General features: G+C 41.4%; 1 protein-coding gene across 22 annotated transcripts in view; it reads right to left on the bottom strand.

Moving 5' to 3' along the window:
* The window catches only part of camk2b1 (calcium/calmodulin-dependent protein kinase (CaM kinase) II beta 1), a 75396-nt gene extending 63260 nt beyond the window's left edge, over window positions 1-12136 (bottom strand). For 11 of the 22 annotated variants that reach the window (XM_056376799.1, XM_056376814.1, XM_056376819.1 and 8 more), the window contains exons 1-2: window positions 11826-12135; window positions 5687-5781 (exon numbers count right to left, since the gene is read on the bottom strand). In XM_056376799.1, coding sequence (XP_056232774.1) covers window positions 5687-5781; window positions 11826-11887 — 157 coding nt within the window. In that variant the 5' untranslated portion in view covers window positions 11888-12135. Of the gene's footprint in view, window positions 1-5686; window positions 5782-11825 lie in introns of all 22 variants that reach the window. The other 11 variants (XM_056376820.1, XM_056376812.1, XM_056376809.1 and 8 more) reach the window with 3 other exon arrangements.
* Between the last annotated feature and the right edge of the window lie 1628 nt (window positions 12137-13764).

Here is a 13764-nt window from a genome sequence, read left to right as displayed (position 1 = left end):
GTGGAGCCAAGACTTTGGTGCATGTGGCATCAAACATACGCTCGCCCACCTGTCACTCAAAGTGGTCACGCCTTCAATTAAGTAGAACGTTAGCGTAATAAAATTTAAACAGGTGAGTTGTATAAACCACCCCCTCCCCTGCAGTTTTCACGAATGAGGGAATTAGCTATAGAGACCAAACTGTTTGTTGTACCAGGCTGTGAAACATGATTATTTCTGCTGTAAGTTGGACATTTTAACGTGGAACCAGCCTCAAGTGGCCATTCAAGGAACTGCAGCTTTGGGCATTTCTGTTCTGGCTTTATATTCCAGCCCCTGTTGCTGCCTTGGTGTGACAGTCACGTATTTTGTACGCCCACCAACCACCAAACACCTCCTGGTGGCTCCGCTGCTGTTAATTAATGTAGTGCATAATTGCATAATAACATAATTCCTAGGAGACAATGTTGGACGGGTTGGGGGCTGGTGAGGCATTTAAAACCTACGCACAATTTTTACATGTCTTCTGGTAGTAATCTTTAAATTAACAAAACGTAAACTGCATCAGTGACAGATGATTATACGTGTCAGCTTTTTAAAAGAGAAGTAAACATCTTAAAAAATGTTTTTCTTTCTTTTTTTTGCAGCGCACAACACATAACCTCCTTGGTGTTTCGCTTACGGTAATTAGTTCACTGTCAGCAACTGTGGCCATGTCGCAGTGGTGATGCCGGCTGATTCAGAGCCAGTCAAATATTCATTTAGTCAGTCAGTCAGTCAATCAGCCGGTCGGTCAGATACCAAATCCAGCGTCTCTGATGCAGCAGGGTAAATAAGAAATGAGAGGGGAGGGCGGGGAAAGGAAGGAGGATGAGGACTGGTCCTGAGGGGGGAACGAGAGAGGAAGTGGAGAAAAGAGGTCGAGCAGGAGGAGAGAGGTGGCAGAGAAGAACATAAAGGCACTGAGCGTTCTCTGAGTGAGATAAGCCAAGGACAGCGTTCAGCAAAGTCTCTGGGAATTTACCGTGTGTGCCGGAGGAACAGAGACGAGAGGAGAGGAATAAATTTGGGTTAATCATCATCAGTGAGGACGGACGTCCCAAGAGGGGAGAAGATGTAAAAAGACATCCAGATATAACCATTGTTCAGAACATTTGACTCGTCGCAACATTAGCGTGACTCTCGCCAGCTGGGAAACGCTGAGCACAAACTGCACTGTGGTCAGGGAGGTCAGGAGACAGCCATGTTTAAATCATCACGAGTCCTGCTGTTAAGCAACACAAAAACCTCTAAGCCCCTTGAAGGCAGCAAGTCATCTCTCAAAACATGAACATGAAATCTTTATGTAAAAGTGAAACACTGTTGGAAACCTTCACATAAAAGCAGACTGTGTATCAGTGGTAAAAGAAAATAAGGTTTACTAACAAATCCGAACTTACTTTTAAATAAAACAGCTAAAGTGATTTGATTTCATAATGAGGCTTTATAATAAGGTTTAATGCGCACTCGACAGAGGCGACTACATCTGTCCTGGTTATTTGACTTTGACACAAACCTGGTTGTCCAAAACCAGGTCAGATCACTGCTACTGCATTGCAGGTGAATCTCAACCACACACATGTACGCGCACACACACACACACACGCACACACACACACCTGCATATACACACGCAAGTGCAACTGCTCTCTATCGTGATAAATTACAAGGCCATAGAGCAACCTCTGGCATCCCCGTGTCCAGAGATCACTGCCAATAAACAAGCTCTGTGATTGGCTGGAGCCCCTTGCCCAACAGACCTGCCCTACATTTCCTGTTGACATGTGTTGGATTGGCGTTAACCGTTTGGCGGCTCCTGAAGGGGACGGGGTGAGGTGGGCTGGTTGGAAGATGTTGCACACGGAGGAGAAAGCTGTGCTATGTGTTGAGATGTTATAATATGTGCAGTCGTCTGTATCCAGACTACAACTACGTTTATTCAAACTCATAAATGCCTGTGTGTTTAACAGCGTAACCAAGCGGTATTTCATGACTTTTGACTCAGTGAATCATGACGGCTTCAAGTATTTAGACCACGATAAAGAAGAAATCCTTAGTCTCTTCTCGTTGTGTCTGTAATACATTCACTGTCCGGTTGACTGACTGCATCACAGCCTCAGCTCCTGTGCTACGGCTGTCTGAATATCTGTATGAGTGTGTGTGTGTGTGTGTGTGTGTGTGTGTGTGTGTGTGTGTGTGTGTGTCAGGGAGAAGAGAGAGAGAGAGAGTCAGATGAGAGTCCCGTGCTAAAGGCATGTAGGCGTACAGGCGCATGGCCCTCAGCTGCCAAGTGCCTGGGGTGCCTTCTCTCACATGACCCCTCCCTCCTCTCGGCTACCATCTCCATCTGCCGGCCCTAAACAAACGCTCCTCTTAAATTCCTGCGACCAGGGCTCTGAGCTCACCGACCTTACCTGCTGTCTGAGAGATGTTACAACAACAAAACGACCTAAACCACTAAATCCCACGTTCTAAAGTGAAGTGCAGCAAGTTCATCGTGGCTGCCATCAAACCCAGGCTGCAGCGGCCTATGTCAGATAGGTCATGGAGCTATAAATAGGACCTGGAGTAGGAGTAGTATGCAGCAGCTCTGCCGGCTCTGCTGTTTCATAGAACATGGTTCATCCATTAGTAAGGAGCGCAGCACAAGCCTCCCGCACCACCAAGTCAGGTCAGATCCAGTCCTCCTATCAAATGTTGAAGCAGGGAGATTAAACTGTGCCTCTGAAATATGGTGGAAAGAAGCAAGCAGCTGCAATCCCTGATAAAGCAGCTGGAGTGAAATGTATAGGTCCAACGATAGCACAACGTACGGGTGAATTATTTATTGTGCGTGTGTGTGTGTTGCTTTGGGTCTCATTAAGCCACTCACTTGGATTAAGTGTTAACCTCCTGCTAATAGCAGCAGGATAATCTAGGATGGGTTTAATCTCATTAAAAGATGCTCACTGCACTGACATAGTCGAAATACGACCAGAGTGACAAACCTGCTGCCAAAGACAATAGGACGCAGCCTTCAAATAACAAAGTAGGTTTAATAAATGCTTGTTTGCCGTCTCGTTTCTTCTTTTTTTTAACTCTATTTCTTTGTTTTGATATAAAGAAAAATTCTGATATAAGATCCCACTATCTATCTATCTATCTATCAAGCAGGACTCCAATAGCAACTCCTGGGTTACGGCAACTCTTAAGGGACATACTACCTCAAATATCGAAACTACCTGTGAACACAGGACGGTCTGTTACAGTCATTACATACAGGTATGTCAGAGACAAAATACAAAGTGTGGGATCATTTCACGAGGGCGAAAGACGACCACAAACTCAAACGATACCTGTCATTTGGAACATGTAAGTAGCCCGACTTTAGCCCCTTATTAGCCACTAACCATTTTCTGAAATCCCGACAAAATACTGTATATATTAAACTAGGGCTGCACGATACGCAAAAAAAAAAAAAAAAAAAAAAAAAACATACTGCGATTATTTTGGCAGATATTGAGATTTCAGTTGGAGGGGTTCTTTTTGCATTTTGAAATCTGAACATGACAAAAATATTCAACAGACATCTACATGACTGAAAAACAGAGGCAGATTTGTTTTTTCTGAAACAAATGTGAAGGTAGCAGAATTCATTTTTGTCTAATGTCTGCTGCAGCTGGAGATAGTCTGCTGAAACACAATGCCAAAAGTGCATTACAACATCACCTAATTTATTTATTAACACTACACCGTTTCCAGGCGTCTGCTCTACCTCCGACCTGAACATTACGGTCTAACATTTTATCCAACTGAGCAACATCTCAGCTGTGTTCCACATTCAGTGCTGATATTATAATAATCATCCAGTAAGAAAGTATTTCCCGCACACAAACAGGTGTGTGATACAGACAAATCATGTGCCTCTAATTGAGAGCAACACTCATGAGAGACAAACAGATATGACCAGACATTCTGGGTTGATGCCCTCTGCTAATGCCTGTTAAAATGCCTGTTCCACCACACTCAACATTTTCACACACAAGCAGCGTTTATGTGTGTGTGTGTGTGTGTGTGTGTGTGTGTGTGTGTGTGTGTGTGTGTGTGTGTGTGTGTGTGTGAGGGCAGGGTAACAGTCAAGTGTCAGTGTGGTGCCACCTGGCAGGGCCTCAGCAGCGGGTCTCCAGTTACGGGGCTGCAGGGGCAGCAGGAGATTTACACGGGGCAAGTGGTGGTGTGAAGAGCCACAGCGAACACTCTGGTGCTGGATTGGTCCTCATGGCCGTGGCATTTAGCCTTGGCTTTGGCTTAAACCGTTACTGGCTGCATCGCTCGTGACGCTAATTAAGGTGCTTAAAAGATCTTCTTTTTTTTTCTTTAGTAAAAGAACACTAAAACATTATTACATTTCATTATTACATAGTTAAACATTATATTTCATTTGAAGCACTAACTGACACTTTCATCCCGTTATTAAAGGCGTGGCAGTGGAAGGAGCTTAACTTCTCAAAGCAATCGATGCTAAACAACTTAAAGCTAAGAGCCTTCATGCTTTTACAATATTCCCCTCCCCATTAAACAATCATTTATTGGCAAAATGCCAGGAAAAGCAATAGAGAGGAACCTTTGCTGCAGTGCTTGAGTGGTACTCAAGAGGACGAAATCTGTCCACTGCGTAATTTGGGAGAGATTAAACATTTCATTTTACTGACTTTAATATGATGAACTGGAAAGAAGGATTTATAACAAATGACTTCCATTTTTCATCATTAATTCATCTGTTAATGTTAATTATTTTCTCAATCAATCGTTTATGTAACGTCCTGAAAAAAAGTTTAAAATGCCAACTACAATTTCCCCAATTTGTCCAATTTGACATCACCAAAGAGCTTTGTTTGATTTGATAAGCTGCTACATATACTTTTTTTGGGGGCATTTTTACTTTAAAATTGCTTATTTTTTAAAAATTTTTTTTTTTTTTATAATAACTGATTGTCAAAACTGTTGCAGATTATTTTACTGTTAATTTACAAACTGTTTCAGCTCCAGATGTTCATGACACACTGGTTACTTTACTTTATTCGTTTATCATGTCCATTTTCCTCTGCAGGTCCTAACGTGATACAGGTTGTACATCTATCAAATCTGTACTTTGAAATTCTATAAATGTTCTTGCTGATTGTGTTCTGGACGGTACTGGACCCTGTACTGTGGGTCTTATGATAAACCAGTGCTGACGATAGCTGCGATATTTAAAAAAAAAAAATCAAATACTGATACTGTGTTGACATGACAGCCCCACCCTCTACGCTGCAGTGCACTGTAATCGCTCCACTAAATGAAACTCAAAGTGCGCTCCCTCTTTGAGGTCAACATTTCCACTTTTATGTGACGAGCTTCTGTAACTGTTCTGTTGTCTCATAAAATCCTGCGCAGCACCATCTGAGAAGGTGTAAGATGCTTCTTAAATAATTATCTGCATTGTAGATGGGGGCGTGACCACTGGGACAGAGAAACTATGAACAAATTAGACTGTCTTGTAGAGTTACACGTTGTCTCCTTAGTAGCTTCTATTAAGTCACAACAGAGAAATACAGATATTGTGTTTTTCTTTGAGACCCCGCTTTACAAATCCACCAGGTGCACGTTGCATTAGTGATGAAAAATCCAGAAATATGTCTGTGCTTACCTCTTGCGGATAACTTTTTGGTGTTGATTATTTTGGCGGCATACTCCTGTCCTGTACACAGCTTAACACATCTGCGTACCACTGAAAAGGCTCCCCTGTAAAACAACGAGAAGACATCTGTTAAGCTTGCTATGAATGGATTGCTGTAAGTGGACAACTCTGTGACTCACACACCATTTTTCACCATTGTTTATTGGAAAGGTATCGTCAGCACACCTGCATCTTCCTGATGAATGGCACAGAAAGAGTGGCGGGGGTCCTTGGCTAGCTTAATAACTACGGCTAAGATTTTTGCTGAGAAAATTTTCTGCAATGGCAGCATTTTTCCAGGCTCACATTTTAACTGTAACTGGCCACATTAGGAGACTACGCTGCCAGGATTTGTCTGCTTAACAGGCTCCCATGAGGTTCCCCGTACACAGTCAGCATATTCTAAATAACATGCACACACGTGTGGCGTGTGAGCAACAGCGCTAAAATGGGCTCTTACACACAAACGCAGCATTAGTTGAATTGGTCATATACTTTGAAAAGCCCTGACATGACGCACAAACACTCACACCAGTCACAAAAACAAAGCATCGCTTCATCCAGACTTTGCTCTGTGTTCCCAGGGTCCATTTTTGCCGTTGCTGCTTTGAGGCTCCACAAATTTTAACCCATAATTGAATTAAAATTGTGGCAGAAAACACTGAACATCTGGATGTGTTTGGTCATAAAAAGGTCACATTTCCACCATACTTCATGCTGACTTTTAAATTCTTTACACTGTGTTTAAAGCACTTCATAGTCTTGCATCACCCTATTTTTCTGATATGTTTCCAATCCATGAAGCAGGACGACAATCGGGTTTGTTTTTTATGATTTTATTTGTCAGTCTTTTATATATTTTATCTAGTTTTATTTTATTTATATTCCAATTATCATTATTTTTTAATTAAGCTTATTAATTGTTTTTTATTATTAGTCTAAAATTGCTTTAATGTTTACATTTGAACTGTCTTATCATCATTATTCCACTAACCTGTACAGAAGGTGCTTTACCGATAAAGTCTGATTGATCGACTGTACAAAAACCTCAATATCTCCCTGGCAGCAGACCAACAGCAAACCTGGCATCAGAGCTGCTTCATCTAGATCTGCCCCCAGTCTTGCTGCGAGTGTTGACAGTGGGAGGTTGACTGGTGCCACTGGTCTGCCTTCACACTGAGACAGTTACAGACAACCAACAAGGTCAGGGTCAAAGGTGAAAGTTGTGAGACCCTGCAGACTTAGATGAGCAGACGCTCAGGGAGATGTCTATGTGGAGACACAAACCTCCTGCAGAATTCACAGGGTCTTTCAATACTGTTTCAGCATCAAAAACCATAACAAGCAGAGGTGAGTATGAACCCCTCGTCCCCTCTCACTGTCACGTCTTCTCTGGTTTATCTAGCGGCAAATAATCAACATGTTTGCAAAGTGCTTTTCTTTAGCGACCACGTGCGCTGCGGCGAAATACGACCCCAAAAGCAAAAAAAAAAACTCACTGACCAACAGTCGTGTATCTGCACTGCATGGGCGACACCAGCCACACGCACACAAACAAACGCATATGTTACTGACACCAAACGCCACAGCTGTGCCTGGAAAGTTCACACTCTGTGAGGTAAGTGTCTCATCGCCGGGGCTAAATATGCTTTAACACACATACGCAGTTAAATAAGGTAAGCGGTCGTGAATCATTGCGTTTTGGTCTGACACCCAGAAAGTGAACATCAGGAGATTTAAACGGACCCCGCATTATTTTTGAAAAGAAAATCAGTGCCCTCAACAGTCAAGGGTTTTGTAACCGGATAACTCTGGTGTGCTGTTACAGCCTCACAAGGTGCCGGAGATGTGGAGGAATTATGTACTGCAGGATGTGAAAATTTATACTCCTAAGCTTCAATCAGTCTAAATGAGACACGCAGGGTGATATAAGAAAAGAATATGTCTTTTAGAAGATCTATTTGCTGTTGCAGATTTCTTTATAGCAGCTGTGTGACAGACTTCTGAGAGCTGCCCTTCCAATGTGTTAACTGTGACGTTCAAGGCTGTGTGACTGTTCATATTATTCATCTTCACATGTTCATATTGTTCCTAGACATGAAACTCCTGCATGGTTTGCTGGATATGTGTCATATAATTCAATTCAAATGAGCATCTAATTTTTGAGACCTGCATTATTTAAGTATAAGAATAAATAAACTGATATTTTTAATTACTGTATTTATGATATGAAAAAAATGCATTCTCAAACTAATATCTGATGATGCCACAGAACACCAAAGCCTAAATACAAAGAACATTTTAGGTGGCAAATATGGAAGGTTACATATAAAAATATATTAAATCTTTTCCTTTTTAAAGGTCCCATATTGTATAAAGGTAGATTTCCATGTGTTGTTTGATTATTGATCAGGTCTAGGTTCTACATTAATACTGTGAAAGTATCAAAGGACTCGGTCAACAGAGAAATACACACAGCCTGTATTCAGAAACTGAGCCTTAAAACGAGCCATCAGGACTTCTGTAACTTTGTGATGTCACAACAAGGTAGTCACCACTCTCAGCCATGCCCCCAAGCCCCGCCCACCCGGACCCACCATCCAGCCTTGCAGGATTCGGTTTCTCTGAGTGTTTACCTGAAATCTGCTTTATTGTTATTTGATCTGTCAGAAAACAGTCAGCCAATCAGAAGAGAGGCTCAGAGCCTTCTTTCTTCTGATTGGATCACCGACCTGTTGTTACTAGAGGTCCAGAGAGAAGCCTGAGTGAGGAGATGTAAAACTACACTGGAGATGGATTTTGTACTTAAAGTCACAAATATATCTTCTTATGGATCAACACTTGAAATAAAACACAGGAAAAGTGTAAAATCTGGAGCTTCAAAGGACATTTCAGCCCATCCTGTGGTGTGTGTAGGAAACTAAAGCAGACATGATTCTACAAAGAGAAAAGGCACAATGATTAAATGTCACAAGCCCTGCTCAGAAAGTGACACCGGTGGAGAGCGAGGGGACAACGATTAGCTCTCCTCAGATGTTGGATTAGTATTACAAAGTTACAGAGAGCGTTATCATGAGGATGCCTCGCCATCCACACCTGCGCTCTTTCCTCCGAGCTTTATGAGACTGTGTGAATAATGAGACTGGTCTATGAAAGAGATTTTGCAGCGCGGGTGTGCAGATTAGTCTCCCTCGCACAGACAGCTTCAAAGCCCGTACTTTTGACTGGAGAGTATTGTGTTGAAGCTAAAGATGCATCTAAACACAGCGAGGCCCACACATCTGATCTGCTGCATTCTTCACAAATGTTTTTTTTTTTTTTTTTTTAATCAAAAACCAAGACTGGAGTATGAAGTCTCACTGGCTTTGGGATATATTGGAGTTACGCAAGCAAAACCTTCCCTGCTAACAATATTTATTACTTATGGGATGTAAGGAGAATGTCGGGGATGCAGGGTTGTAAATTAGTCTGATCCCTGCGTCTCCTGTAGCAGCCAGTTTGGCAGACGAACACGACCTGATCTATCACATTGGGCTTTTTTTTCCTTTTTTTTAGATATCCGATTGAAGGAATATCCCACCAAAAACAAATGTTTTGAGTTTCAAACACTCAGCTCCTGTAGGTCTCTGAGGAACGTGTAGCTTTGCTCTCTTACTTTCACAGCTCTGGTTCACAGCTACAGTTACAGTGAATTCAAATGGTGACCCAGTTCTGAGATGAAAAAACATTCATATAAACTCCTCAATTCATTACTGCCTAAATCACCTCTCTGCTATGCAAACAATGCATGTTCTCCGCAGTGTGCCCACATAACGCTAAATACACAGCTTCGCTCTGTTGCTGGGGCAGTCAGCTGTTTGTTGCTCATAACCACTGCAAGCAAACACAGTTGATTACAACTAGTTAACCTTTACCAAGCTCACCACGGTTACTGTCTTCTATACATCAAGAATATATATAAAATATAGGCTTTTGGTGAAGCATTTCTTCTATAAATCCAATAAAACTTCATTTTCTCAAGATGTATTTATTAATTCAATATCCAGTTTTGTCAGTTTAGCAGCGCTAGACTTTAAAACAACATAATTAGTAAATGCTTGCACAAAATGTTTTCTTTTGAGAGCTTTGACCCGACAATAAATCAAGCGAGAAAAATGTAGGCATTCTGGGAAACACAGCAGACAGAAGTCAGATGAAAACAAAAAATGCGAAGGAAAACACAAGCCTCAAAAGATATTCAATGCTTAATACATGATCTTCATCACAGCTATTCATTGATCCACAATCAGGCTCTAACATATTAGTTATTTATAAGGCACTGTTGTTTTTTTAAAGTGTTTGGCTTATCGTTCTTAAATTTACAGGATTAATATACAGTGGGGTCTAAAAAAAAAACGCTTTCCCATTCACTTCAACAGGAAACCGGTCTCAGACTTTTGGACCCCACTGTACTTTGCAAACCTTTGTTCCACGAAACTCACAAACAGCATGTTCTGCACACTATACTGAAAACGTTTCTGTGGTTCTGATTGCACCTATCGTCCCAGTGGTGGATGGCTAAACGGCATGGGGCCAATCAAGCTATCAGTAAGTAACCAGTGATATGCATGATAATCAAACAACACCGGCGTGATGCATGACACTCTGCGGCAGTGATGTAAACAACGTACGCCTGATGAGGAGTGATTTCTTAATCCTTCCCCCTTCACTCCTCCGCCCTGTCCCAGTGACAGAATAATAATAATATAGAGACCGAGTGACTTTGGTGACCTGTAAACTCACTATAATTACCCTATAGATTTTGTGTAGGGCTCAAACATGAACTTAGTTTGTCCGCATGGTGAGTTTAATTTAATGATATTGTGGCATTTCTCTCTCCTACATCACTACACCAGCAGTGGTGTAATTACAGATGTTTAAAGACAATGATGCTAATATTCATAATATGAATTGCTATTTAACTAAAATTAATAGTTAAAATCATATTTCGTTGTTGCATTTGTACATCGTCCTTTAAATTACGACAGATATGGTTCTTGTTTGGGAGAAGCTGCGTCTCTTTCGAGTCAGTGGTTTTTCTCTAACTAAAGAAATGTGTGCATGAACTGTTAATACAGCTTTCTGAACAGAGGTGGACTGTTTTTTCTGGCGCCAGTGCAGAGCGTCTTATCTTGTGTTATCTGCCACCACTGTGCTGCAAAAGAGCACATAATGTGCAATAAAGTTGTGAAACTTTTTGTATTTGTACAAAATGTGTACATGCACATGACTTTAATTCAGAATTTTAAATGGAGGCTATAGAGAAAAAATGAGGTCAAAGACAAATGAGAATTAAAAAAAAACAACAACAAACAAACACAAGAAAATTAAATTGTATAATTTAATTTTAAGACCTCAGTAATGAGTTTGTTCTCTAGCTTTGCAGATGACAGTAATTCACACTGATCATAACCACGCAGAAACTGCCACGTGTGCATCCATTAAAATACTTAATTTTCATGCACATCCACAGTATTCACCTCATCTGAAGATTAATGAATCCCTCCTCTATAAAAACATACTCCGAATAAAAAATACTTCTTTTTTTTGTCTTTTACTTTTTTTTTTATCTGTGGTTCAAATAGCTGCACCACAAGACATTTCTGACTGTATTTGAACCAGAAACACATCGTATAAGCGCAAATACTTTTGTATTTTTCTTCGGTTTTTGCTGAAGATCTGAAAAACAAACATGACACAATATTCTGAGTTAGAGAGAGAGAGACATGGACTTGCAGAAAGAGAGAGAGAGGGAGCAGCGTATTTTGAGAGCTGTCATCCCGAAAAAGCAACAAACACACACACCATCAACGCGCGCGCGCGCACACACACACACACATACAAACACACATGCATACACGCGCGTGCACACACACATCACTGCTGGCCTGCAGAGTCGCTCTGCTCAGTTCTGCACTGCATGGAAACCCAGCCTTCCTACAGATAAGACACACACACACACACACACACACACACACACACACACACACACACACACACACACACACACACACACACACAAGCAGCACAACACCGATACAAATACATTAAAACAACCACTGATACTCACTTCCCCAGCTCCTCGTATAGCTGGTATTCGTCTGTGAATCGCGTACAGGTTGTCGTGGCCATGTCTCTACCCCTGTCTCTTCTCCTTATTCAGCTCGGAAAGAAAATTAAAAAAGAAAAATGTCGTTTATTTTGTGCTAATTTTGCGTTTAAAAAAGTACGGGTCCGCCCAGCAGCTTCACGGCCGATGGAGCGGTGAAATGCCTTCAAGCAAGGCGCTGAAAGTGACGGAGGGTGAGGTGTAGAAAGACGAAGCTCCCGGCGTGGGTGTCCTCTCTCTGCCTGTCTCTCCACTATCTGACAGCTACCGCGCTCAACCGACCCGTTAACAAGCTATATGACCTGAGTGAAGCCACTTCCTGCTGCGATTTTCACAATAAAACGCAGCTTTTTGTATCGCGTTCGTGATTATCGTCTACTCTTTTTATAAAACTTGTAGTCTCTATAAATGATGTTGTGGAATTGATATTATTAATAACTAAATTGAAATGGAGCCCCTGAAACCACAAACAAACTTTTTCATTTAATCTGGGACACACAATAATAGTATGTGTGAATAGTTTGTGTCTTTTAGCTTTTTTTAAAAAAAAAACTTTCATAGCTTTTATCCACCTGGGACAAATTTAGTAACATGTTTTCTGTAACCAAATAGCCTCAACTTGGTTAGATGAAATATAAAATATTACATTAATAAAAATCAAATAATAATTTAAAAAAATAATAATAAATTGCTAAAAGATGTTTATAAACTTATGGACTTTGATTTGATTGGACACATATTGAGAAAAATGAGTATGTGACAAATATATATTTAATTTTTTTTTTACATACATTTTTAAAGTGACAAACATGCAATATATTTTGAAGGCCATACATCACCCATTTTCCGGTGTAGTACTGCGAAGTTCCTCTAACTTGACAGTCCGTTTGATTTGGATTCAGCCTCGGCGCTTAGCGGCAGCGGAGTCCCTGCTCTCTGCCGCCCTCTGGTGGACGAAGTGCGCAGCGGCAAAGCGCGGCAACGTGATCGAACACACCTCCCTCCTGCACGGTGCGTATCTCCAAATAGGGGCAAATATGAGAGAGCTGGTTTGTGCCTTCAAAACGTGCCGCCGAGTGTGTAAAGTGAATGTGTGTGTTTATCTGCAGTCGAGCTGCACGAGGTGACATGTTTCACAGTTTCATCCACGAATCATCACAGAGAGAATCATCACATTAACCCTGCGGTTAATTTTAGAAAGACATAATTCAGACAACACAGCAACAGCCTGGGTGCATTGGGCTGCGGAGATAGCTCTGTAGACAATACCGTAAAACGTAACTAAGGATATTAAAGAAGCAGGTCACCATAGCAACATGTTGGCTGCAAAGCATTTGGCTTGCATTGCATGATAAATATCTAATTGCATGTTGTGCACTGCAAAGTTTCAAATATAGGAGACATGGCATGATGCAAAATTGCCCATATTGGATTTTAGAAATATATCCTGGGTCCAGATTACCCTCCTACAGAACCCCATCCTGCTAGGAAATAGTTGACTAGCCACCAATTCATTCATCAGGCTCATTCTTGTTCTTTGGCAAAGTTTAATCTTGCAATTTTGTGCTGTTTTGTGAGCAATGGTTTTCTTCTTTGACGCCGTCCATAGAGGTTTTCACTGAAACACCAATTTCCACAGTGGCATCATTTTTCAAAAGGCCAGCCGCTGCGCCTTCTGTTATTGGTAGTACGGCTCTACCTAGAACTCCTAAACCTCTGCTGCAGCTGTGTTTTCAGCTCATGTTCAGTAGCCCACTGATGCTCTTGTACGCTCTCCCATCTTTATAAAGTCTCATAATCAGGTTTCTTACTTGTTGGGCTAATTCCTCACCGTGTGGAGTCTCGTTGCCTTAGACACAACCCAGGCCAAAGCTGAGAAAGCTGTGGTGTTTGTGATTTA

The sequence above is a fragment of the Seriola aureovittata genome, chromosome 5 (assembly GCF_021018895.1).
Source record: "Seriola aureovittata isolate HTS-2021-v1 ecotype China chromosome 5, ASM2101889v1, whole genome shotgun sequence".
Lineage (NCBI taxonomy): Eukaryota > Metazoa > Chordata > Actinopteri > Carangiformes > Carangidae > Seriola > Seriola aureovittata.
This window is presented reverse-complemented; position numbering and strand designations above follow the sequence as displayed.